Source organism: Procambarus clarkii, chromosome 77 (assembly GCF_040958095.1).
Source record: "Procambarus clarkii isolate CNS0578487 chromosome 77, FALCON_Pclarkii_2.0, whole genome shotgun sequence".
NCBI lineage: Eukaryota > Metazoa > Arthropoda > Malacostraca > Decapoda > Cambaridae > Procambarus > Procambarus clarkii.
In genome coordinates, this window is record NC_091226.1 from 16,624,149 (window position 1) to 16,651,156 (window position 27,008).

Consider the following 27,008-nt stretch of genomic DNA (forward strand, 5'->3'; position numbering starts at 1 on the left):
TGGGTCGTGACGGTAGTAATTGTCCATTTCCGGAGGGTAAATGTGTAATCCTACGACCAATTCCTTATCGTTTTGTAGCTATAGTTTAACACTCTTAACTTCTCTCATAATGGCGTATTTTGTTTCCCTATAGAGATCTAATTTTGCGCGGTACCTCTTGGATACCATCTTATCTATTCCTAGTCTATTTGCTTCTCGGTGTTCTATAACGTTTTCTGTGGCCCCGCTGTCGACGAACATAGTAGAGGATTTTCCGTTAACGTTCACTTGAAGGTGATTATGGTCCTCCAGAGCAACCTCCTCCATACCCTCTAGTGACGGGGGATCACACATTATAGGCTGATGAAGGAAGTATATTGTCAGCACCTCGCCATTATCGCTGATCTCATAGCACCTGTCTTCGAGTTTTGGTCTTTTCTTGTGGCTATTGCTAACGTAGTATTCATCCAGGAGCCTCTTGGATCCGCCTACGACTCTTTCCATCCCAGTAGCCATGACTGAGGAGAGTGGAGGGGGACTGGAGCTGAAGGTCGACCCCTCGTCCATATTCTCGACTTATATTGGGTCTCTGTCTCAGACTCGAACAATACAATATATCCTAGATGCATCATAATATAGTTAGGTTAGTTCATTTATTATGCAAACCCATCTTGTGGAATAAGGACCTGCCCGAAACGCTGCGCGTACTAGTGGCTTTACAAGATTGTAAATACTATGCTATGTATTCTCACAAACCCAATGTACCTTCTTGTATATAAATAAATAAATAAAATAAATATATAAATATATAAGAGCTGGGAAGCTTTCATAGCTGCTCGGGGCATGAATCTTTTCTCACACTCTGTACACTCGTGAGGTTTATCATCTGTGTGCACCATTTTGAGATTTTATTAACCATGGCAAGGCATCTCCCGTTAAACGCGCCTCGTGTTAACCTAATGTTAACATGGGCCATGAGCTGCCCTACACAGCGCCACGCTGCCCAAAATGTATCTGTACACACCCAGGCTGAGCTTCGGTTCTTCGGTCCCGCCTCTCAACTGGTGTACAGGTTCCTGAGTCTACTGGGCTCTATTATATTTACATTTGAAACTGTGTATGGAGTCAGTCTCCACCACAACACTGCCTAATCCCGTCTGTTAACTACCCGGTAATTACCTAAGTGTAGTTACAGGATGAGAGCTACGCTCGTGGTGTCCCGTCTTCCCAGCACTCTTTGTCATATAACGCTTTGAAACTACTGACTACTACTGTGTGTGGAACAGGGTGATGTCTCAATCTGTGATGATCGAACATATGGAGCCAATAACCTATAGCAAACAGCCAACCTCACACGGGGGATGTAATTACCACCCCTACATGGGTGTTGAATCTCATTATATCATCTATCCTCGCCAAGGCTAGCGTAAGGTAGGGGAGATTCGAACGCGTTGGTGCAGAATTAGGCCTAAATCCTAATAATAGCGTGTCTAAAAATGTGCGATAAACATTGCGTCTTACAAGGTCCTTATTTCAGGAGGAAAGTGTTGATCTAATATATATATATATATATATATATATATATATATATATATATATATATATATATATATATATATATATATATATATATATATATATATATATATATATCACGAAAATAAACACGTGATTAAGAATGTGACAATGTCAGACCACGGAGGAAAATGAAACAGGAATTTCCTTAAGTACTTTCGTATATTAAATACATCTTCAGAAGGAATCAGTTCAGAAGCATTCCTTCTGAAGATGTATTTAATATACGAAAGTACTTAAGGAAATTCTTGTTTCATTTTCCTCCGTGGTCTGACATTGTCATATATATATATATATATATATATATATATATATATATATATATATATATATATATATATATATATATATATATATATATATATATATATATAATATGATAGCCTCTGATGTACATTACGTTATATTACAGGTTATTAATTAAAGTTACAGGTTATTACAGGTTATTAATTAAAGAATGCCGAATTCAATAGTAAATAGTTGTTAGATCAGCACCAAAATCTTAATGTAAAATTAAGGTTGACTGGAAAGGCCAGTGGAGAAGGAAAAGAAGATAGAGGGGGAATATAGGCAAGACAACTTGGGGAAGATACGAATGCAGCCCATCTTGCTCGGGGCGGGAAAGAATCCATCCTCCACACTTTATCATCCACTACCCCGTTTTTTGCGGAAGGTTATGAGTCTAAACACTGAAATTAGTGAACATGGGAGGAGAACGCTTCTGAGGGATAGAGACTCGTCACGGAATCTTTAATTACAGAGTGGAATGAGTTAAAATGTAGAATGAGAGGGGAAGGCGGGAGAGGTGTTGGTCTGGCCTGAGGGTTGGGTGGGGGTCAGTCCGCCAGGGCTCCCGTTATTATGATGCTTCAAATGTCGATAAACACCAGTTCGCATGGTAATGAATTGATCCATTTCGTTTACATATACCCCCACCTTCTCTCGTTATCATCTGGCGTTGTTGGCTGGTCGGTGTAGATGCGTGCCGGTGATACGGGAAGGGGGAGGCATATATGATTACCAAGATATGGGTTGATTACTTTATGACGTGAAATGTGTACCAAATGCGCATTAATTTATTGCCTTTAATAAACGACAAATGCATATACTTGATCAAAGTATAAGCCAAATGTGTAGACATTATGGCGTGAGGTATATGTATCAATACGCACAATTCACTGCGAGAAATTTGTGTGATGCATATATATATTTATATTTGTTAGTAATTTATTGATGAAGCACCAAAAAAACTGGTTAAATATATTACTGGTGAACAGGAGCCAAGTTTGTCGATATATAGACAAATTAATTATCTGTTAGATTAAGGACCTGCCCGAAACGCTGTGCGTACTAGTGGCTTTACAAGAATGTAAATACTGTACTATCCAATGTATTCTCACAAACCCAATGTACCTTCTTGTATATATATAAATAAATAAATAAATAAATAAATAAATTAAAGCTAAATAAATCGCCTTTTCCGCGACGAAATATTTGCTAGGGTATTGAAACAATGTAAAAAGGAGTTTATGTACCTTTAGCAAACCTGTACAAACGTGTTGTAAATCAGTGAAGTCAGGCAAGGTGCTAGAATCGCATAGCGTTGTAAATGTAGCACAATTTTTCCAAAAATTACTTCACTGGTCTAAAATTGCCGCGCACAAACACCAATAAATAATTCACAGCAGGGAATACAAAATGACGATTAGATTTAATGTACTCTCATTTCTTTCGAAATATATTTGCAGCAGAAGGCAGTGAGAAAGTTTACGATGTTACGTACCTTCATGTTAATATAGCCTCTGATACTACATCATAATGGGACTTAAAAAGAAAACAGTACTGGAATGGATGTATGAAATTCTGTCCGAGAAGCCTCGTCACTTTGTGAATTTATACTTCAATAAACTTATTTGATTTTTAATTTACATCGTAGCGCAAAATAATCTCAAGTGGAGTGCTGTCGACTTTGTCTCTGAGACATTTATTCGTTAAACTATACATGAATGATTTAGATAATGTCGTTAACAGCATTAGCAAATTTAAGTGGTGATACAAATGGAGCCGTTTGTAAATTCAAAGATGTAATATAACTACATCTTCTAAAACGGACAGACAATTGAAAAATGCTTTGCATCTATAGAGAAAGAATGTCTGTATTTATCCAAGGTTTGAGACAGGATAAGTAAGACTCAAACACCAACACACACAGAGACAGACAGAGACTGGAAGAGAAGGAAGAAGAGGAGATGTTTGAAGATAGGAAAAGAGAAAGGGGGATACTTAAAAGAAAAGGAAGAAGTGAGAGATGGGGGATTGGGAGAGAGGGTGGAGTGGGGCTAGAAGTGTGAGAGGGAAGAGAGGGGTGGAGATGGGAAAGAGGGATGAGAGAGAGGGGGAAGGAAGGAGAGAGACCCGGGCCAAGCCGGTTAATCCTCCCCCTCCTGGTATACATATACGTAAATGAAATTGTTTGGAGGGCAGATGAGTAAGAAAGGGGAAAAGAGGGGAGTGGATTGAGGGTAGAGAGATGAGGTGAAGATAGGGAGAAAGAGGAAAAGGGTGGAGAGGGGGGGGGGGGGTAGGAGAGGGCAGAAAAATGAGGGTAAAGATGAGAGGGAAGAAGAGGGGGGTGGATTGGGGGATGGGAAGGGAATTATCAGGGGGTGAAAGCGCCAAGCCATTACGACTATATAGCACTTGGAAAGGCTCATGGAACGGAGGGAAGGAATAGTGCCCAACCACTTGTGATAGTCGGGGATTGAACACCGACCTGCATGGAGCGAGACCGTCGCTCTACCGTCCAGCCCAAGTGGTTGGTGGTATCGCTTACCACCTAAGCAGTGCATATATTAATTAATTCCAATTGTGAAAGTAATCTGGGAGCCACAATTTTTGTTTTATCTTTATTTAAGAAAATACAGAATTATAATGTAGTATTGCCTTGTAAAACTTATGTATATATTATTTATATTGGGAGCCACAATTGGCAAGGATCTGAAGTCAAAGAAACAATGCAGTTAGGAAATAAAGCCACTATGCTACATCATTTGTATTATAAAAAGGAGTTCAGTTATCTTTCTACTTTACCTAGTTCCTATAACTCTTCATTCGGATTTTACGGTGCAATTGCGGCCATTGTGCTATATGGTACACGTTCATTTTCTTGGAAAATATACAGACAAGGATGCAAAATAATTAATATTTCGAGAATTAGAAGCCTATCATATGAACGGCGCCTATAAGAAAGCTTAATTTATTTTCTCACGACAATTTTTAAGGACGTCGTCGTTCAAGTTTATAAATGGATGAATGGGTCTATTACAGAAGATATAAATAGAAAATAATGGAACTTAAAAGTTTTAGTTTAGATAAGATTAGGAAGGCAGGGAATGGCCTACAATACTATGACTAGAAAATTAGGCTTTAATTCTGAAAAATACCCTGAAATATCCTACGTCAGAATGAACAACATTTCCGCAAGAAATTAACTAAAGTTGTTTCCTAGTATGAATTATAGCTTTATAAATTATTTAGCATTTAGCTACGTGACGTATTATAACAATGTATAGACACAAATTATTATTCAGCTTTACGGTAATGAAAATATGTAGTACTAGAGCTAAGAAATGATTCTGGTTTGATTGTAAAGGTTTGGCTTAAATATACACTGTTATATTCAATGTACAGAATTGCCTTAAATATACACCGAAAAAATGTGTGTTCTAGGTACTGCGTTGTGGGCTTAATACAGAGCATTGTGCATTTAACAGTGTTAAATATGTATTTAACACTGTTAAATAGATTGTTGATTGAGTTTGTTGTTGAATACATATTACTTTGAGCTTGGTTACTTTCAGTGTTCCGATATGAGGCTACAGCATAATACTCTCAGTATCCTCTATGCACAACTGTGAATATATCTCAGTGTTCAGTGTCATATTCAGTGTACAGCTTTGTATAGTTCACTGTATAGCGGGCTAAAATGAGTTTGCAGAGCTAGTGAACAAGATGGGCGCAGCGACCTCTCTCCCTAGCACTTGTTTCGTCGACATTAGCGGGCAACACCTACTCCCGCATTGCCAAACATCATATCAATTATTATTTGCCCTTGTTATTCTTCTTTAGCGAAGCAGAAATGTACTTTAGTAAGATTTATTTATGCCAGCGGTTGAATACTATTTAGAAGACTCGTTTGACAGACATGTAATTCGCAACTCTTTATTCTCTTCACTAATTCCCTAATTACATCAATCACATCCCTATTTGCTATACCTTGAGGTGCTTCTACCTTAATTAATATTGTGTTTATATTCTCCGGTTGTGGGAAAAGCCGATTTAAAAGAGGCTTCAGGGGAGCCATACGAAATAAAGTTGGCAGGCCTGGCAAGTAGGGGTAAGCGGTCATGTCAATTGCCATACGAGTCTACAGAGTCCAAGGAGGTGGTTCTTGCCTCGTTCCCACCGTCTTGAGTGTCGGTCACGACTTGCTGTAATAGGTAAGCGAGTCCTCTAGCCTATTGGCCTATTTTGGATGATGGATGTGTGTATATTACGTAGATCTTGAGAGATTATGTGGGGGTGTCTGAAGCACCTATTGTTGATCTTCAGGCGCTGGGAGGTCATTATGCCCGTCTTGCAAGACCTTGTTGATCTTCCTGTTTGATGGGTTAACTGTTCAGGTTGTTATATTGGTTACTACCGAGTTATATAGCTGGTTGTTTAGGCCAAGTTCGGTAGAACCATTATATGGGTGATGGTAGATTTTCTCGTGACGTCATAGTTTGTTTACCTTTTGAGTCTCGCAGCTGGAAAAATATTAATATTTTTATTAGTTTAGGGCCAAAGCCAGTTGATTTATTATGAGTTATAGCTGTCTCTTGTTCAATGTAACACTGTGTAAACTGGATAGATATTGTCGTTTAAGGAGGAGTGGTGCGTCCGATTTCAGCTCGTGAACCTTTGGAACTGAACCCCGATGTTCGGTCTATATCAAGCCACAAGGCTGCCTCGTTACATTTAAAGTCTCCCCACACAGCCTGTCTGCGCATGCTAAGGTCCAAGCTCGTTAATCCAGCGGCCAAACTTCCCTGTTTATGAATGAAAAGCGGTTTATAAACGACTCGCAACTGACGTCCGAACACTTCCGGAACAAGTGCTTCACTGACGACTGGTGTTCGAACCACAACGCTGTAAATGCTTCACCCACGTACTACAAATACAAATAATTGCCAACAGAACCTAAACATCTAACCTAACCTATGTCTATACATGCACAATATGATAATATACTTTAATATTAATTTATATTTGAGAAAATTCCCGTTTTGGATTAAAAACATGTTAACATTTATGAATGCGTCTGTGGGGTCGACCGTTGAATGGAATGAACTTCAGTCGAGGACAGGTTGCTATAAATGCTTCACCCACGTAATTCAAATACAAATAATCGCCAACAGAACCTAAACACCTAACCTAACCAACGCCTAACTATACATAAAATTTTTATATATAATAATAATAATAATTTATATATGAGAAACCAATTTTTAATACACGGTATGTTAAAATTAATGACTGCGTCTGGGGAGGCCGGCCTCTGCTGCTTTAAACAGCCTAGTGTGAGGACAGGTTGACCAACATAAGAACAAAGGCAAATGCAGAAGGCGTATTGGCCCATACGAGGCAGCTCGTATTTATAACCACCCAATCCCACTCACATACATGTCCAACCCGCGCTTGAAACAATCGAGGGACCCCACCTCCACAATGTTACGCGGCAATTGGTTCCACAAATCAACAACCCTGTTACTGAACCAGTATTTACCCAAGTCTTTCCTAAATCTAAAATTATCCAATTTATACCCATTGTTTCGTGTTCTGTCTTGTGTTGATACTTTTAATACCCTATTAATATCCCCTTTGTTATGTCCATTCAACTGCTGGGTGAATAGTTAAATGTTGTGACCAATCGTCTATCCTTTGTCAGGGGTTGGTTGTTAGGAAAGACTAAAGGAATTAAACCTCGGGTCAGTTTTTGTTATCTTTAATATACAATATGAATCATATACATCACTTTTACAATGAAATACTACATTACATATACAGTAGTATAATTGTCAGTAAACAAGTGTTTCATATTGTCACAGAACATGAACTTTAAACCCCTAAATGTGTTATTTATTATTCTTTAAATGGTACCTCCACCCCCCTACTTTTGTACCTACCTCCACCCCCCCCTACTTTTGTACCTACCTCCACCCCCCCTTACTTTTGTACCTACCTCCACCCCCCCCTACTTTTGTACCTACCTCCACCCCCCCTTACTTTTGTACCTACCTCCACCCCCCCCTACCTTTGTACCTACCTCCACCCCCCCCCCTACTTTTGTACCTACCTCCACCCCCTCCCTACTTTTGTACCTACCTCCACCCCCCTACTTTTGTACCTACCTCCACCCCCCCTACTTTTGTACCTACCTCCACCCCCCTACTTTTGTACCTACCTCCACCCCCCTACTTTTGTACCTACCTCCACCCCCTACTTTTGTACCTACCTCTTCCCCCCCTACTTTTGTACCTACCTCCACCCCCTACTTTTGTACCTACCTCCACCCCCCTTACTTTTGTCCCTACCTCCAACCCCCCTACTTTTGTACCTACCTCCACCCCCCCCTACTTTTGTACCTACCTCCACCCCCCCCTACTTTTGTACCTACCTCCACCCCCCTACTTTTGTACCTACCTCCACCCCCCTACTTTTGTACCTACCTCCACCCCCCTACTTTTGTACCTACCTCCACCCCCCTACTTTTGTACCTACCTCCACCCCCCTACTTTTGTACCTACCTCCACCCCCCTACTTTTGTACCTACCTCCACCCCCCTACTTTTGTACCTACCTCCACCCCCCCCTACCTTTGTACCTACCTCCACCCCCCTACTTTTGTACCTACCTCTTCCCCCCCCCTACTTTTGTACCTACCTCTTCCCCCCCCCCTACTTTTGTACCTACCTCCACCCCCCCTACTTTTGTAACTACCTCCACCCCCCTACTTTTGTACCTACCTCCACCCCCCCTACTTTTGTACCTACCTCCACCCCCCCTTACTTTTGTCCCTACCTCCACCCCCCCTACCTTTGTTCCTACCTCCACCCCCCCCTACCTTTGTACCTACCTCCACCCCCCTACTTTTGTACCTACCTCTTCCCCCCCTTACTTTTGTCCCTACCTCCACCCCCCTACTTTTGTACCTACCTCCACCCCCCTACTTTTGTACCTACCTCCACCCCCCCTACTTTTGTACCTACCTCCACCCCCCCTACTTTTGTACCTACCTCCACCCCCCCTACTTTTGTACCTACCTCCACCCCCCCTACTTTTGTACCTACCTCCACCCCCCCCTACTTTTGTACCTACCTCCACCCCCCTACTTTTGTACCTACCTCCACCCCCCCTTCTTTTGTACCTACCTCCACCCCCCTACTTTTGTACCTACCTCCACCCCCCCTACTTTTGTCCCTACCTCCACCCCCCTACTTTTGTACCTACCTCCACCCCCCCCCTACTTTTGTACCTACCTCTTCCCCCCCCCCTACCTTTGTACCTACCTCCACCCCCCTACTTTTGTACCTACCTCCACCCCCCCTACTTTTGTACCTACCTCCACCCCCCCTACCTTTGTACCTACCTCCACCCCCCCTACTTTTGTACCTACCTCCACCCCCCTACTTTTGTACCTACCTCCACCCCCCTACTTTTGTACCTACCTCCAACCCCCCTACCTTTGTACCTACCTCCACCCCCCCTACTTTTGTACCTACCTCCACCCCCCCTTACTTTTATACCTACCTCCACCCCCCCCTTACTTTTGTCCCTACCTCCACCCCCCTTACTTTTGTCCCTACCTCCACCCCCCCCTTACTTTTGTCCCTACCTCCACCCCCCCCCGTACTTTTGTCCCTACCTCCACCCCCCTTACTTTTGTCCCTACCTGCACCCCCCCTTACTTTTGTCCCTACCTCCACCCCCCCCTTACTTTTGTCCCTACCTCCACCCCCCCTTACTTTTGTCCCTACCTCCACCCCCCCCTTACTTTTGTCCCTACCTCCACCCCCCCTTACTTTTGTACCTACCTCCACTCCCCCCTTACTTTTGTCCCTACCTCCAACCCCCCTTACTTTTGTACCTACCTCCACCCCCTCCCCCTCTACTTTTGTCCCTACCTCCACCCCCCCTACTTTTGTCCCTACCTCCAACCCCCCTTACTTTTGTCCCTACCTCCAACCCCCCTTACTTTTGTCCCTACCTCCACCCCCCCCCCCCTACTTTTGTCCCTACCTCCACCCCCCCTTACTTTTGTCCCTACCTCCACCCCCCCTTACTTTTGTCCCTACCTCCACCCCCCCTTACTTTTGTACCTACCTCCACTCCCCCCTTACTTTTGTCCCTACCTCCAACCCCCCTTACTTTTGTACCTACCTCCACCCCCTCCCCCTCTACTTTTGTCCCTACCTCCACCCCCCCCTACTTTTGTCCCTACCTCCAACCCCCCTTACTTTTGTCCCTACCTCCAACCCCCCTTACTTTTGTCCCTACCTCCACCCCCCCCTACTTTTGTCCCTACCTCCAACCCCCCTTACTTTTGTCCCTACCTCCAACCCCCCTTACTTTTGTCCCTACCTCCAACCCCCCTTACTTTTGTCCCTACCTCCAACCCCCCTTACTTTTGTCCCTACCTCCAACCCCCCTTACTTTTGTCCCTACCTCCAACCCCCCTTACTTTTGTCCCTACCTCCACCCCCCCCTACTTTTGTCCCTACCTCCAACCCCCCTTACTTTTGTCCCTACCTCCAACCCCCCTTACTTTTGTCCCTACCTCCAACCCCCCTTACTTTTGTCCCTACCTCCAACCCCCCTTACTTTTGTCCCTACCTCCACCCCCTTACTTTTGTCCCTACCTCCACCCCCTTCCCCTCTACTTTTGTCACTACCTCCACCTTTCCCCCCTTACTTTTGTCCCTACCTCCACCCTCCCCCCCTTACTTTTGTACCTACCTCCACCCCACCCCTCTACGTTCCTACCTCCCCCCTAAAGTTTGCACCTTTTTCCAATCCTCAATTGCACCTAACCCCATCTCCCCTTCGCACCGCTCCCCATAACTGCCCAATACTAATCCTGTTGCCACAACGGACTTAAAACGATGTACCGAGACGCGTGAGACCTACTAACCTAACCTTCACTGGGAATTATGACGTCTATGTGAGGTGGTGTTTGAGAGATTGAAATTGAAATAAGTTTATTGAGGTAAAATACACACAAAGGGATGAGGTAGCTCAAGCTATTCTCACCCCGTTCAGTACATCGTGTTAATACATACATATAAACACATCACAAACAATAAACATATTACCAATCATTCTGAGAGATAAACATATACATTTCCTGTGTTTGAGAGGGTTGGGTGGAGAATTGTTTAGACATTCGCAAGGAGAAAATTAGAAATAAGAAATAAGTCAACAGACAACAGTTTCTTCCTGCGCGCGCATGCAAGCTTTGTTGCTAGCGTTAGGCTTTTTGTATCTAGTGGGTTTAATTAATAGAATGAGAGCACCGGTAATTAAAGCCTCATTATTGGCTCTTATATGTTTTATATTCCTCTAATTAACTTCCTCCATGTCATAATTTATCTCCTTGTGCTATAATTTAACCGGATTTCTGATAACCTGTAGTTCATCGTGAAGGATTGCATGCAGGTTTGCAGTCGACAGGAAGTCATTGCAGACCCCCTGCTGTATTTTTTTTTTATTACAAAATATAGAAGAGGAAATGTAAAATAAAAATAATACATTCCTTTGTTTGAATCGTAGGATAAGCTACATGTGTACGATATTTGTTAGGCTTGCTTTATTATTGTAGAATCCTCAAGATAATATTTCTGGAAACAAAGTTAATGTTAATATTTAATTATCGGGGGAAAGCGCTAAGGGTTTCTAACCTCTTTAGCTACTTGACAAACCTTTAAGTTGGGATTTCACACATTATAGATTTAGGGATTGGACTTGTCATCTTTCAAATTACTGTGTATGGAGTCAGCCTCCACCACATCACCTCCTAATGCATTCCATTTGTCAACCCCTCTGACACTAAAAAAGTTCTTTCTAATATCTCTGTGGCTCATTTGGGCACACAGTTTGTGTGTGTGTAATCTTTATGCTTAATTAGTATTAAGCTTTAGTCATTTAAGTTTTTCATGCCCGAAACGCTTTGCGTAATAGTGGCTTTAGGCATTGTATGTACTAGCTCTATCTATAAGTCAACCAATCTTTGTAAAAATTTCTTGTATGTATGTACCTTACCTAAATAAACATTTATTTATTTAAATTGTGTTATGAACTGTGACCAATGTTGAATATTACATTTCTTCAGGAGGTGTAATGAATGACAACACTGCTGAGGTGCCGGACCGCACGAACCAAGAGATGGCGAAGGTCCCCACACACTCCCAGGACCTGTGTCCCCAAGATCAGGCCGAGCAACAGCAGCAGGCCGAGCAGCATCGTCTACAGGACCTACAGCAACAGCAGCAGGCCGAGCAGCATCGTCTACAGGACCTACAGCAACAGCAGCAGGCCGAGCAGCATCGTCTACAGGACCTACAGCAACAGCAGCAGGCCGAGCAGCATCGTCTACAGGACCTACAGCAACAGCAGCAGGCCGAGCAGCATCGTCTACAGGACCTACAGCAACAGCAGCAGGCCGAGCAGCATCGTCTACAGGACCTACAACAACAGCAGCAGTATCATCAACAGGACAAGCCACAGAAGGTTTCACAGCTGCAGCATCGGGGCTTGCCACAGAAGGTTTCACAGCTGCTGCTGCAGGAGCAGCATCGGGGCTTGCCACAGCAGCACCAGGACCTGCCACAGCAGCACCAGGACCTGCCACAGCAGCACCAGGACCTGCCACAGCAGCACCAGGACCTGCCACAGCAGCACCAGGACCTGCCACAGCAGCACCAGGACCTGCCACAGCAGCACCAGGACCTGCCACAGCAGCACCAGGACCTGCCACAGCAGCACCAGGGCCTGCCACAGCAGCACCAGGACCTGCCACAGCAGCACCAGGGCCTGCCACAGCAGCACCAGGGCCTGCCACAGCAGCACCAGGGCCTGCCACAGCAGCACCAGGGCCTGCCACAGCAGCACCAGGGCCTGCCACAGCAGCACCAGGACCTGCCACAGCAGCACCAGGACCTGCCACAGCAGCACCAGGGCCTGCCACAGCAGCACCAGGACCTGCCACAGCAGCACCAGGGCCTGCCACAGCAGCACCAGGACCTGCCACAGCAGCACCAGGGCCTGCCACAGCAGCACCAGGACCTGCCACAGCAGCACCAGGACCTGCCACAGCAGCACCAGGACCTGCCACAGCAGCATCAGGACCTGCCACAGCAGCATCAGGACCTGCCACAGCAGCACCAGGACCTGCCACAGCAGCACCAGGACCTGCCACAGCAGCACCAGGACCTGCCACAGCAGCACCAGGACCTGCCACAGCAGCACCAGGACCTGCCACAGCAGCATCAGGACCTGCCACAGCAGCACCAGGACCTGCCACAGCAGCACCAGGACCTGCCACAGCAGCACCAGGACCTGCCACAGCAGCACCAGGACCTGCCACAGCAGCACCAGGACCTGCCACAGCAGCACCAGGACCTGCCACAGCAGCACCAGGACCTGCCACAGCAGCACCAGGACCTGCCACAGCAGCACGAGGACCTGCCACAGCAGCACGAGGACCTGCCACAGCAGCATCAGGACCTGCCACAGCAGCATCAGGACCTGCCACAGCAGCATCAGGACCTGCCACAGCAGCATCAGGACCTGCCACAGCAGCATCAGGACCTGCCACAGCAGCACCAGGACCTGCCACAGCAGCACCAGGACCTGCCACAGCAGCACCAGGGCCTGCCACAGCAGCATCAGGACTTGCCACAGCATCACCAGGGCCTGTCACAGCATCACCAGGGCCTGCCACAGCATCACCAGGGCCTGCCACAGCATCACCAGGGCCTGCCACAGCAGCACCAGGGCCTGCCACAGCAGCACCAGGGCCTGCCACAGCAGCACCAGGGCCTGCCACAGCAGCACCAGGACCTGCCACAGCAGCACCAGGACCTGCCACAGCAGCACCAGGACCTGCCACAGCAGCACCAGGACCTGCCACAGCAGCACCAGGACCTGCCACAGCAGCACCAAGACCTGCAGCCACAGGTCTCACAGCATCAACAGTATGAGGACCTGCAGCCAAAGACTTCACAGCTGCAGCAGCAGCAGCACCAACAGTATGAGGACCTGCAGCCGAAGGCTTCACAGCTGCAACAGCAGCAGCCCCAACAGTATGAAGACCTGCAGCCGAAGGCTTCACAGCTGCAACAGCAGGAGCACCAACAGTATGAGGACCTGCAGCCGAAGGCTTCACAGCTGCAACAGCAGCAGCACCAACAGTATGAGGACCTGCAGCCGAAGGCTTCACAGCTGCAACAGCAGCCCCAACAGTATGAGGACCTGCAGCCGAAGGCTTCACAGCTGCAGCAGCAGCCCCAACAGTATGAGGACCTGCAGCCGAAGGCTTCACAGCTGCAACAGCAGCAGCACCAACAGTATGAGGACCTGCAGCCGAAGGCTTCACAGCTGCAACAGCAGCAGCACCAACAGTATGAGGACCTGCAGCCGAAGGCTTCACAGCTGCAACAGCAGCAGCACCAACAGTATGAAGACCTGCAGCCGAAGGCTTCACAGCTGCAGCAGCAGCAGCACCAACAGTATGAGGACCTGCAGCCGAAGGCTTCACAGCTGCAACAGCATGAGACCGTGCAGCCACAGGCCGCACAGCAACACGAGGACCTGCAGCCGCAGGCGTCACAGCAGCAGCAGGACCTGCAACCTCAGGCCTCTCTGTACCACCAGCAGCAAGCCTTATACAGACAAACACTGCAGCAGCAGCAGAAGCAGACCTCGGAGCAGCAGCAGGCGTTGCAGCAGGCCATGCAGCAGGCTATGCTGCAGGCTTCACACCAGAAGCAAGCCTTGCAGCAGGCTTCACACCTACAGCAGGCCTTGCAGCAGGCCTCGTATCATCAGCAACAGGCTGCACAGCAGGACCAACGGTCTTTGCAGAAACAGCAGTCGAGTACAGCACAACAGCCAACGTTTCCACAACACGGACTGCAGCAGCCAGCAGCAACAGCAGCACACTTCCCCTACACACCACTCCAGTACCAGCAAATGATGGGAACTGGTAAGTTGAATTGATATCGTATCTCTTTGATTTACCGTAGAATTTGTCACTAGGTCTTAAAGCTTTCATTAAGGGTCTTGAGTCATTTTGAAAACCCATTACATTCATGGGGGGTGGATGTAAGGGTGTTGATGTGGCATTAATGGGAAAGATGTAGAAATCAAAGAGAAATGGGATTCAGCGTTTGGCTTCAACCAGTCCGTCCTCTTAACTAATAGATTGTATTCTTGTTTTAAGTTATCGTAAATAACTTTACAAATGGCTCAAATATTTACGCTATATGTTTTTGGACTTAATATATTAACCCTGATTGAAGGACTTGGCATCAGTTCACGTGTGGTCCGATAGACTCAAATGTTAGGCTACTTAATGTCCTGTTTGATTAAATAACTTTATAAGCATTGAATTACTGAAACAAAGGACAGGTCGACATTATAAAGACTAACAAATCACACTGTAAAAGTCAAATTTCGAATACAGTACAGGGGAAAAAAATGAAAGATTAACAGTAAAAAAGTTCTATCCAAAATAGGTCATGTGGCCAGTGGGAGCCCGTGGCTAAAAGCAGGGAGGGGCGTCGGGCCCATAGCTCAGCCTGCTAATAACACCCTTCTCTTAATGGACTGGCCGCGGCAAGCGAAGGGGGAAAATTGCCTTTTAAAAAGTTGGCCCCTACTGAGTAAATATTATATTGGTAAACACAACATAGGACCTGTGTGAATTAAGACGCTAAATGGGTTAAATATAGCTATGGAAATATACCCTGGGGGATAGATGCATCTGTTTATATCGATTTTAGGGGAGTTTTGACTGTGTTGATGCTATAGGGATGATTGATTGATTTTACATTATAGTGACAAGCCACGTTCAGGTAGAGGATGATACACATATGCTATGTGATTTTAAAACATTAGAATATGTCGATACGAAATAAGAAATGTTAATTTTATATGTGGGTGATCTTGGAATAGGCTAAATGTTTTGTTATCCAGCGTATGTTGAAAATTATCAGTCGTGGTAGGAATCTGTAATATGAATATGATTTGCTGTCGCTTAATATATAAGTGTAGTCACTTTTCATTGCTCAGTTATCTGATTTTGCTGATATTCTAATTGCCAAGTGACTGTAAATTTTGTCCTACATACATGTCGTGAATTCGTAATGATTTAATCAGTGTTTTCGCTATTTTATATTGAAGATACATTTTCCACTAATTTATGACCATTCTGAGGTTTTAAGGTGTTTGATGTGAACTTTGAATAAGCTACTTTAGCCTATTAATGCCTTGTGCGGAATAGTTAGGGATCAATCGTGTTATCAGTTAACTAATTAGTGGGAAAGAGTAATTAAATGTATAATGTTGGTCACGTATTTAGGTGGTCTCGATAGTAAGTGAAGAGACGACGTTTCAGTCCGTTCTGGACCATTATCAAGTCGAGTGTGATAATGGTCCATGACGGACCGAAACGTCGTCGTCTCTTCACTTTCTAGTGTGTGGTTTGGCCAACAAAATTTGTTTTAATTGTGCATGACGGCTTCCAGGAACAGCAGCGTCGATGATGCTCTCAGGCGCCGCCATGACCTCTCCATCCATGCGTCTGCCCCCATACTCTCTCCTGGGCGCGGATGGGTACAAGCACCATCATCATGCCCACCAGGTACGTGCCCAGCAGGTACGAGCCCAGCAGGTACGTGCCCAGCAGGTACGTGCCCAGCAGGTACGTGCCCAGCAGGTACGTGCCCAGCAGGTACGAGCCCAGCAGGTACGAGCCCAGCAGGTACGTGCCCAGCAGGTACGTGCCCAGCAGGTACGAGCCCAGCAGGTACGTGCCCAGCAGGTACGTGTCCACCAGGTACGTGTCCACCAGGTACGTGCCCAGTCCTGTATTTAATAATCAATAACCTACCACAAGGCATTCAACAACTACGCAAGTTTTCCATAACCGTTCAACTGATTCAACTAATTACAGGACGCCCTGGCAATATTAGGTTCATTTAAGCATTAATAATAATTTATAACCTTCACTGGTCTGAATGTTTCTCACTTAACATTATAGTATTATACTCATACTTTGTAATTTACATAATTGAAGCTAAAAAATTTATTAGATTTAATGACCAGAAACTCTTGGAGATTTTACAACAATTTAATAATAACTATTATGTTAAAGCTTAATCTATTAACAAAATATTTATGTACGTATACTTTAGTAAGCAAAATAATTTGACATTATACAGAATTTTTTTCTTATCTTTATTTAAGAAAATACAATATAAATTACGTATACATAAGTTTTACAAGGTAATTATACATTACAATTCTTAGTGAACAAGTGTTTCAGTAGTACAGAACAAGATGTTTAAAAAAAAAATATATGCAAATAAGATTTATAAGACTTGTTACCTCTGTTCTGTCGGCTTGGTACCTTCTTTTAATAATGACTATGCTGTTCTTCTGAGTAATTAGCTACTCTCCTCTTACTCTTACAATGGCGCAGTATTCCATTTCATTTTCCTCCGGCACTAGCCTATCGTATCGGACTCGTCTCTCTCTAAATAGATGTGTTTGAATGGAAGTTTGTAAACATGAAATTCTGCTTTTTATCAATCAGGATGGGAACTTAGTTTTAAAACAACCTTCAACCCTTAACCTCGGCTGATTTTCCTGCAATGTAGTTTCAATCTGTTTATTCTTGGTGGCATAGGCTTGTGAGGTGTTTTAATAGGTATAGTGATCTCGAATTTAAATCGTGGCTTTATGGCAGCGTTCCAAAGTCCTCGGGGGATGCTGGAACATGCTCAACTGCAGCAATGATTTTTATTTTCATATGTTTGACTGTGGTTACTGATATCCAAGGGCTGCTGTAGGATGGTCGTGTGCTAGGAAAATGGTTTTACTTATTATTTTCATAATTTCTTGGGTTTTCTTTCTCTCTATTTGCTCTATTGTGTATCTTTTTTCCCTTTCCATATTGTATCTCTTTTCTTTGTCCGAGAGGAGGAGAGAGGAAGAGAGAGAGGGAGATAAATGGGAAGGGAATATGTGTGTGCTCATCTAGTTGTGCTTGCGGGGGTTGAGCTTTGGCTCTTTGGTCCCGCCTCTTAACAAGTATACGTGTTACAGTGGTATGGTATTAATAAATAACTGGCCACCAGGGTACAGGAAGTGGAGGGGGCAGTGGAGGTGGAGGGAGTACAAGAAAGGCCCGCTCCTCCTACACCGTCCAACAGCTTCAGCAACTTAATAGACGGTTCCTTCGTTCCATGTACTTGGCCCAGCACGAGCGGGGGGAGCTGGCCGCCATGGTGGCTCTCACACAGACACAGGTCAGTCCTGCTTCTCCTCCTTGTTGTAGATTCAGCTCCTGGGAACACAAAGTTGCAAGTAGCACGGGCTGTGGTGAGCCCATAGTGGACTTAACCTGGTACAGCCCGCCAAACACACACCGAAACTACGACGTTGGTACAACGTTCGAACAAGTTTTAACACCTCCTAACCAGTTATAACAAGCAATATAGCAAGTTGTAACAACGTTGTAATACGTCATAAACACGTTAAGCCAAGATGTAACAACTTTATTACAAGTTGTAACAAGCGGAAAATAGAGACAGTTACGGTTTGTGTTTCCAGGGAGGAGCTAAAGTTCTTACAAATCATTATGACTGAGTAATATTACATGATGAAGAACTGTCTTCAGTGCATGATAAGGCTGCTTAGATTACACGCAATGTTCCTTAATCACCCACAAGGTCCTTGATGAAAATATTAGAGCAGATTTATCACTTTGCTTTCCTATTAAAATGTCATAATTATTTGGAACATGTGAAACTGATTCATTTGAAAATATTCTTGATTTGATCTCGTTTTTAGTTAATTTTTTGACAAGGCGAGGCTTGTGACTATCGTAATCTGGTAATAATACCTAACAATCATTGTGTTCTGGTTCGTGCAGGTGAAGATTTGGTTCCAGAACCGACGGTCCAAGTACAAGAAGCTGATGAAGGCAGCCAACATGAGGCTTGACCCTGATTATGGCGAGGATGATGTCCCTTCCCCGCCTCCCGCTAAGAGAAGACACCTGTTGCGCAGGTAGGTTGCGATGTGGTGTGGTGGTGTGGTAGGTTCTTGTGGTGGTGGGAGGTTGTGGTTGTGGTGGGACGCTGTTATGGTGGTGGGACGTTGTTGTGGTGTGAAGGGTATAATATATATAAAGTGATCCAGTATTCATATAGTAAATTTACGGAGTTCAGCATACCTCAGCCCAGGAGGGCGAGAGTCAATCAATATGGGACATTCTACGATACAATGTTCTAGAGAATGCATGTTTTCTCTTTCACAAAGTTGACACATTGTGTACTCGACATTTGGGGTTTGAGAAAGCTGCCAGATACGTCTATATCCCAGGCGTATTCTGGCCACTATAACATTGCCGGGTTCTTGTTCTATTAGTTCCATATATGAATGTCTGCTCACGATATTCATCGTAATGTTTAAGACCAGTTTTAAGGTCTTTGTGAATTTATTAGGTCAGTAAGATTTTAATCACATTCATTTAAGTATTCTCTGTCACTGCTAATGGAATACCCACATTAATTTCTTATGCTGGTCTACTACAGACTGTCTTTGTCAACAGCATCATGCTTTAAGATGCCAGTATGTGATAGTATCCAAAGGAATTTAATTTCAAGTCTGAAGGTGTTGAAACGTTTAAATTCCAAATCTATTGTAAGGTGGCAGCGTCCCTTCTCTGATCGAAAACCCCTTGAATGTAATGACCAGGTAAGGCGTGTGGACGTCACATTAATATAAAAAAGGCAGGTCAAACTCTCATAAGCACCATTTGGTCACCATTTGGTCCGGGAGACATCTCCCGTCACGCAGGGTGCAGTCGCACCTCCACAGATCTCCAGTATCATCTTTTGATACTGGTAATGGCTCAAAAGGGCCACCACTTACGGGCTATTCATGCCCGTGCCACCTCTTGGGTGGCTTAATCTTCATCAATCAATCTCTCATAAGCTAGGGAAGGGGGCGACTACTTTCTCTCTGCACCTGCAGGATAGTTCTAGGATAGCTGCTTCAGTCGGGTTATGGGAGTATCTTTAGCCAACGCACGGAGCGTAATCACACTAACGTGATGAGGTGCCCCTGGGAACACCCACCGCATAGGTTCGAATCCGCTTCACAGCTCCAACTGATTTTCTTTTTATCCAACTGCCCGAGTCCGGTACACATACATTGTTGCCTTTGTCCTGCTGTTCTCTGTCGCTCCTTTTAGCTGCGTCTCCCACCCAATCTCCTCTTGCCCTCACAAATTGTCTTTGTCTGATCAGTATTGAAAACTTACCTGGGGGCTAGCTAGAGTATTGGAACCTTTAGTCAAATCCACTTCTTCCCATGGACGCCAAGGAAGGAGTAATGATAATTTAATGAAGCTTCGTGACATTTACTGAAAAGATTAATCATACATCACAGTCATTTAAATCACAAAAATATATATTACTATATATATATAACTGAATTAGGCCTACGTTAATGTAAATTTGTCCATAGACTCGTCCGGTTTTGCCTCCTGGTAGCCTCGTCTGCAAAATTTTTACACAATTTCTCTCTTCACATTAAAATATTCAAAAGTCTCTTATCAGCCAATATACCACTTCACAATTTAAGGTACTGTACATATATTTAATCACATTGATAGTAAATATGTCTCCAACAGACATAATCATGCCCACAATTCCAAAACACGGTTTAGTGTGGACAAATAAATCTTTTTATGGAAATGAATCTCTTTTTTCTTAAACATATAAATATGCTTTCATTGCATCACTCTTGGCTCTTCACTCCTTAATCTGTCACGCAAAACTGGTTATAAGTAAAGCATGAAGAGTGGGTGGGGGGGGGTCAACTTGAGAGGGGGGTCAAGATGAGAGAGAGAGTTGAGTTGGGGGATTAGCATAGAGAGAGAGAGGGAGAAGGGGGAGGTTAACATGAGAGAGAGAGAGGGGGGGGGGTGATCAACATGAAAGAGAAGGGGGTTAACAATTGTAAATTTGTTGAGTGGAAGTAATAGCCATGTACTCCTCCATCCAGGCCGAAGCCAACGTCTCCAAGTGGCAGGTGGAATGCCAAGTGTGGGATGTACACTGGCCGAGGAGCACCACCAGCAGCAGCGCCCCGCCCTCAGCCACATACACTGCCCGCCCTCCACAATTATGGCACCTATACGACGCCTGTCAACTACTATTCCCTTCAGGGCTACCCACTGCCCCTGTCAGGGATGTATGGAGGCGGGTTGCCTCTCGCTGTGCCACCAATACGACCTAACTTGACAGGTCAGGCCCTGGGGGAGAATGGTGTGCAAGCTGGTGCTTCTGGTCCTAATACTACCAGTGTTACTCCTTCAAATATTCACTTGGATTCCTCGTCATCTTACCTAGACGTAGCTGGCTATAATGATGCTAGTCTGCACAACACCAAAATTTCCGGGGATGGTCCAGAGTCCATTCGGCCGGACCATTCGCCAGTCGTACAGATTTCCAGCAAGATTGCAGAGCGAAATGTTACTAATCAGAAGCAGAAAAAAACCACGAAGCTTGAAATTGATTCACAATATGGGTCGTCTGTTGGTCGGCTTGAAGCGGAATCCAGCCATATACCGAGCCCTCAGCCCTCTCGCCATATCCTCTCTCCTGATACTCAAATGGAGAACCCAATTACTGCAAACCCTTTACTGAAAACGCACATTAGTTCATCATGTGAACCTGTTCAATGCAAAACAGAATCCGCAAATCTGTCTAGTATTAACATGCATACATACACTATCAGTAAAATGGAGTACGAGTCCCTTGAAGATTCATTAGGAAGTGGGTCAAACGTGCCACTATCCGGCACACTAGACAAGGCAAATGACTCCCCACGAGCAGCCAATTTCTGTGCGGGAGCCTATTCCGGCTCGCATTTTGTATCTGGCCACCAGTCGGCGGGGAACCATGCGACGCAAGCATCCCATTTTTCACGTCCTGGCCACTCAGGTGATAATGACAATCAACAATTCGCTGAAGCCAGACAAGATATAAAAAAGGACGAGGAGGTGGATAACTCAGCGCTAGGCTACGCCTATGTCTTGCGACCATCGCAGTATGACCAAAGTCTTTACGACGATAACGAGAGCTACATTTTCAACAGTTCGCCTTACCAGTCTAACTACCTTCAACACCACATAAACAGTGCCTATGATAACCCCCTGAATCACCTGCAGTTATCCCCCAGTTGTCTTTCGGACAAGACCCCAGCCTCCCACAGCAGTGCCGGCACTGCCTCCACCATGTTGGTCAACCCTATGTCACTGCTGGCGCAGACTGAGGACTGTGACGAGGAAGGCTTTCCCATCGTCAACAGTGAGGACGAGGACAATGACCAGAGTGACTTCAACACACTTGATCTCACAGTTCTACAGGACCAGTCGCAGAAGATTGTACTGTGATTGAACTCAATTTTGACAAACAAACATGTGATGACAGTCAGTTTTGCCTAATTTTGCCCATTAGTGACGTGTTTATACAGAGCTTTTGACTTTTATCTTTCAAATTTTCCCCAATTATCTTTTTAGTTTCATCTTTAATGGGGAATGTATTATAACTCACAAGCGAGGCGCTGTATGCACTCAAGTCCACCAATATTGCTGAGTATAGCAACTTTACTAACGCAATATATCACTAAAGGAATATTTGCGTGTTCAAGGTGTGTTTGTGTGTGTTTGTGAGCGGGGGTATTCAGAATGTTTGTATTTACCAGGAGTTTCTAGACTATATAATTTAGTCTGGAATGTAGGATACCATTGTGTGGTGAATGTGGAGTACCATTACAGCCGTCGCCACTCCATAACTCCTCAAATATACTGTGGTGTGAGTGGTTGTGTACCGAATTGACGATATATTTCATATTAGTGAAGAACTTAGTGGCAGCGAATAGCCATGTGTACATAGCCGTATCTATAATGATATATAGATGATCATTGTTAAATTTTTTTGTTTTTTTTGGGTTGCAAGTTTATGTAATCACTTAATTATTTGTGAGGGCGTTAAGCTTTGAAAAATTTAATCTTGCCGTTGTGTTTAGCGTATTTTGATTCAATTACAATTTTTTTGACCATCTTTGTTTCATAGCAAAAAGTTATAGTTTGTATTTGTTCATTTATTTACAAAACCATTTGGTTTTATAAGTGCAGTATTCCTTTTGTATGTGTTTTGTTCAGTGTTGTTAAATCTTGAGTGAAAATGTGTTTATGTAATCAAATTAACCATTACGTGAGTTATTTTGTAGGTGAGAATAGCAAAGATTTGCATAGCCTAATTGATAATTTGGAGGTGCTTAAAATTCATTCCCAGTGAAAGCAGCATAAATCAGTTGACCGTATGTTCTATTTTGTGTTAAATATGAATAAAACTCGTCAAATTAACTCTGATTGATTGAATCAGAATTGGTTAAAAGAAATGTGTGTACAGGTCTGATAAATGGTGGTGTAGTTTAAGCTACTCGAGCAGTCAGTTGTCTACTAAGCCAGATATATATATATATTTTGTCTAGGAAACATACAGAAACCTGTACATCTTTCAACAGTCGTGGCGGCTTTGTTTGCAGTTATTTAACAGCTTGAACTTCGAAATTTCACAACCCAAGGTTGTGGTGGTTGTTATAAACAACCTTATAGTACTCTGTTGGATAAATGTAAACAAAGCAGGTATGATTCAAGAATGATGTACAGCTTTCGTAAGGGATTGCGTAAATGCTTAACGAATGCTGACTTAGGTTGTATACTCTTGATTGTGTTTACAGTAATGTTGTAAAGGCATTAGGTTTGACTTGACAGTGGTTTGGGGGCTTAGATGATGAGTTATTATTATTTATGAAGATGGTTTGATGGCTGCTTAATCACAATGTCTTAATTATCTGTTACCTGGGAATTTTGTGGTGTTAGTTCTGGCCACAAGTTTATTATTGTCAAATGACTTTGAAAAATTGTATTAAAATATGAAACATGTTTAAACAATTTGTTATTTAGTTTTAGTAATTATCAGGTTAAAAATATGTTGAAAAATTATATTAAAATATGGAACGTGTTTAAACAATTTCTTATTTAGTTTGTTTAGTAATTATCAGGTTAAAAATATGTTCAATTTCCACTTATAGCTTTCCTTGTATTAAAGTGGATAACCTGATTCATTCCACTGGAAGCAACTGTGGGTATATTCAATTTTTCATTGTTTTGTATTTAATTATGCCGATAAACAGACAATGCATACCATATTTTTCATTAATTCACGTTTCTGTTCATAGTGAATGCGTATTTTTTCAATGTTAATTTAAAAATCGAAATGCGTTATAATCTAGAAAGGAGCGGACTGTCAAGCTCAAAATCCTGTTCAAAATCTCTTACTATTCTGAAATTTAGAGTAAAAGTGAAATATTTGTGTTTATAATTGCTGGCGTCAATATCCTAAGTGCAAAGCCACTTGTTAAATTGAAGATTGTTGTTGTTAACACCTAATTGTTTAGATTTTGTGTGGTTGAGATTGGAGTTGGTACTGGCCAACTTGACAACATTGTGGTGTTTATGTCTTGAAAATCGGCTATCAGTTTACCCATCGCTAATCAATCATAGTCAGTGACTTTCTGTATTTTTGTGGCTTTCTGTAGGAGCAGCCAACCTGCCACACACACTTATTGCTTCCTCACCCTTCACTCTTCCTCACACTACGTGAGCTGTCTCATACTGGACCTCACGCTGTGGACTTGTGCCAGTCCCATACTGGACCTCACGCTGTGGACTTGTGCCAGTCCCATACTGGACCTCACGCTGTGGACTTGTGCCAGTCCCATACTGGACCTCACGCTGTGGACTTGTGCCAGTCCCATACTGGAACTCGACCTGTGGACTTGTGCCAGTCCCATACTGGACCTCACGCTGTGGACTTGTGCCAGTCCCATACTGGACCTCACGCTGTGGACTTGTGCCAGTCCCATACTGGAACTCGACCTGTGGACTTGTGCCAGTCCCATACTGGACCTCGCCCTGTGGACTTGTGCCAGTCCCATACTGGACCTCGCCCTGTGGACTTGTGTCAGTCCCATACTGGACCTCGCCCTGTGGACTTGTGCCAGTCCCATCCTGGAACTCGACCTGTGGACTCAAGAATTTCTGTCTCCTTCTGGAGGCGAGTCGTGTCCTCTTACCATTCCATCGTCAGATGGCTCCAATGGGCTACCCTGAGGTGATCCATAATCTCCCTCACTATACATTAACAATGCTAACTATAAACGGATATAGGAGACATGGTATTTATTTATGCATACACAAGAAGGTACATTGGGAATGTGAGGATACATAATATGGTAATTACAGTCTTGTAAAGCCACTAGTACGCGCAGCGTTTCGGGCAGATTCGGGTATTTTGAACATTATCATTCTTCATCCATATTCAGTTATGATATTTGTAGTTAGCAGCACCACTGAAAGGCTATTTGCTTGTGCTCTGCATATACATAGTGGAAATATATATATTTAAATTTTTTTGCGTTTGGGATAATTTTGCAACTTTCCTTCAGGAGTATCTAAGATGTTATAGTTTTAAGAGAACGGAGAAGGGATTAGAATTACTTTTTCTGGTTGTCAACATGATGGGAGTGGCCTGAGGGGGGGGGGGGAAGTGTTTTAAATCATTAGTCGTGGTAATTGTCCTTAATGACACAGCCTGCGTCTCACACCTGGTTAATTCTGCTTCATGTTAATGACTGTGTTATGACGGTATTACCCTTAGTCAACACTCTTAATTAGTAGTGTATCGTCTTTGGTTAACAAACACCACTTTAAATTATAATTAGGCTACCAAACATCACTTAAAATTTTAATTAGGCTACCAAACACCACACTAAATTATAATTGTTCTACCAAACCAACATCTCTTACAAATTACGTCGCTTTTGGCTCGTATGCGCCACAAGCACAAAAAAAAAAGTCCGTAATTTAAAAATTAAAAATAATTGAAAACCAATTTTCCAAATAGATTTGTCCAAAACTCTAAGTTAAGGGTCTTCTGGTAGGTTAGAAGGGCAGGAAGTTCTCCTAAGATTTCAAAACGTCTTAATCATCTGTGGACACCAAAAGCCTTGTTGCTTGGTGAGAAAATCCGTAGGAGCAGTGTTGTGGGATCGAACCTATGTGTGATTACTGTGTGTGTGTACTTGCTTTCGATTGTGCTTTGATTCGGAGACTTTTAGCGCCGTGGAGAGGGGGATACCTGCTGCATGGGTAACAGCTTCTCCGTATCAACCTACTGTGGCTTTGCGCCCTGGAGAGGGCACTTCAAAGGGCAACTCCATAGTCTCCTGAGACTGATGGATGCCTACCACGTCTTAGGTGCTGTTACGGGGCTTCTAGGAGGCAGGTGAACACTTCTCAGTTCTCTGTCCTGTAATGCGTTGTAAACCTGCGGCCCGTAAACATATCTCAGAGGTGTGTAGTGAACTATGCTTGCAGGAAGGTCAGTTACGACAGGGTCGAGGGACGAGCCTGATATGTGGGCTGGAAACATATCAGGTTGATATATATTTTTGAGGTTGAAATCTGCTAAGAGTTTATCAAAATCCCTTTTGTCTGAGATACTGGTTGAGGTCACTGGTAATTATAAAGTGGTAGTTAGGCTACCAATTGTTTCTAATTCTCTCTCCTTTTTCTCTCTCCTTTTTCTGTCTCCTTTCTCTCCCTCTCCCTTTCTCTCCCTCTCCCTCTCTCTCCCTCCCTCTCTCTCCCTCCCTCTCTCCTTTTTTTCTCTCCTTTTTCTCTCTCTCCTTTTTCTCCCTCTCCCTCTCTCTCCTTTTTCTCTCTCTCTCTCCTTTTTCTCTCTCTCTCCCCACACCCTCTCTCTCTGACTCTCTCCCCTCTCCCCCCTCTCTCTCCCCCCCACACCCTCTCTCTCTGACTCTCTCCCCTCTCCCCCCTCTCTCTCTCCCCCTCTCTTTCCCCCCCCCCCCCACTCTTCTCACTCTCTGCCTCGCTCTGTAGTGATTTGCTGCTATTATCCGCCTCACAATGTAGAGTAAATGAAGGAATAATGCCCAGGCAGAATTAGCCAAGGGAAGAAGATGGAA

At 44.1% G+C, this 27,008-nt stretch overlaps 2 protein-coding genes across 2 annotated transcripts; one reads left to right on the plus strand and one right to left on the minus strand.

The window, feature by feature from the left end:
* The first annotated feature begins 4,535 nt into the window (after nt 1-4,535).
* Nucleotides 4,536-24,340, plus strand: LOC123747146 (uncharacterized). Its single transcript, XM_069314011.1, has 6 exons — nt 4,536-6,053; nt 11,983-14,856; nt 16,400-16,515; nt 18,014-18,184; nt 18,811-18,947; nt 20,952-24,340. The coding sequence occupies exons 2-6, from the start codon at nt 11,991-11,993 to the stop codon at nt 22,342-22,344; spliced, it is 4,683 nt and encodes a 1,560-aa protein (XP_069170112.1). The 5' UTR covers nt 4,536-6,053; nt 11,983-11,990; the 3' UTR covers nt 22,345-24,340.
* A 269-nt stretch (nt 24,341-24,609) lies between these two features.
* LOC123747147 (uncharacterized) lies at nt 24,610-26,240 on the minus strand. The gene is made up of 2 exons (XM_069314012.1): nt 26,196-26,240; nt 24,610-25,041 (listed from the first exon to the last, which is right to left on the minus strand). Exons 1-2 carry the CDS (start codon nt 26,238-26,240, stop codon nt 24,610-24,612), a joined length of 477 nt encoding a protein of 158 aa, XP_069170113.1.
* Nucleotides 26,241-27,008: the final 768 nt, after the last annotated feature.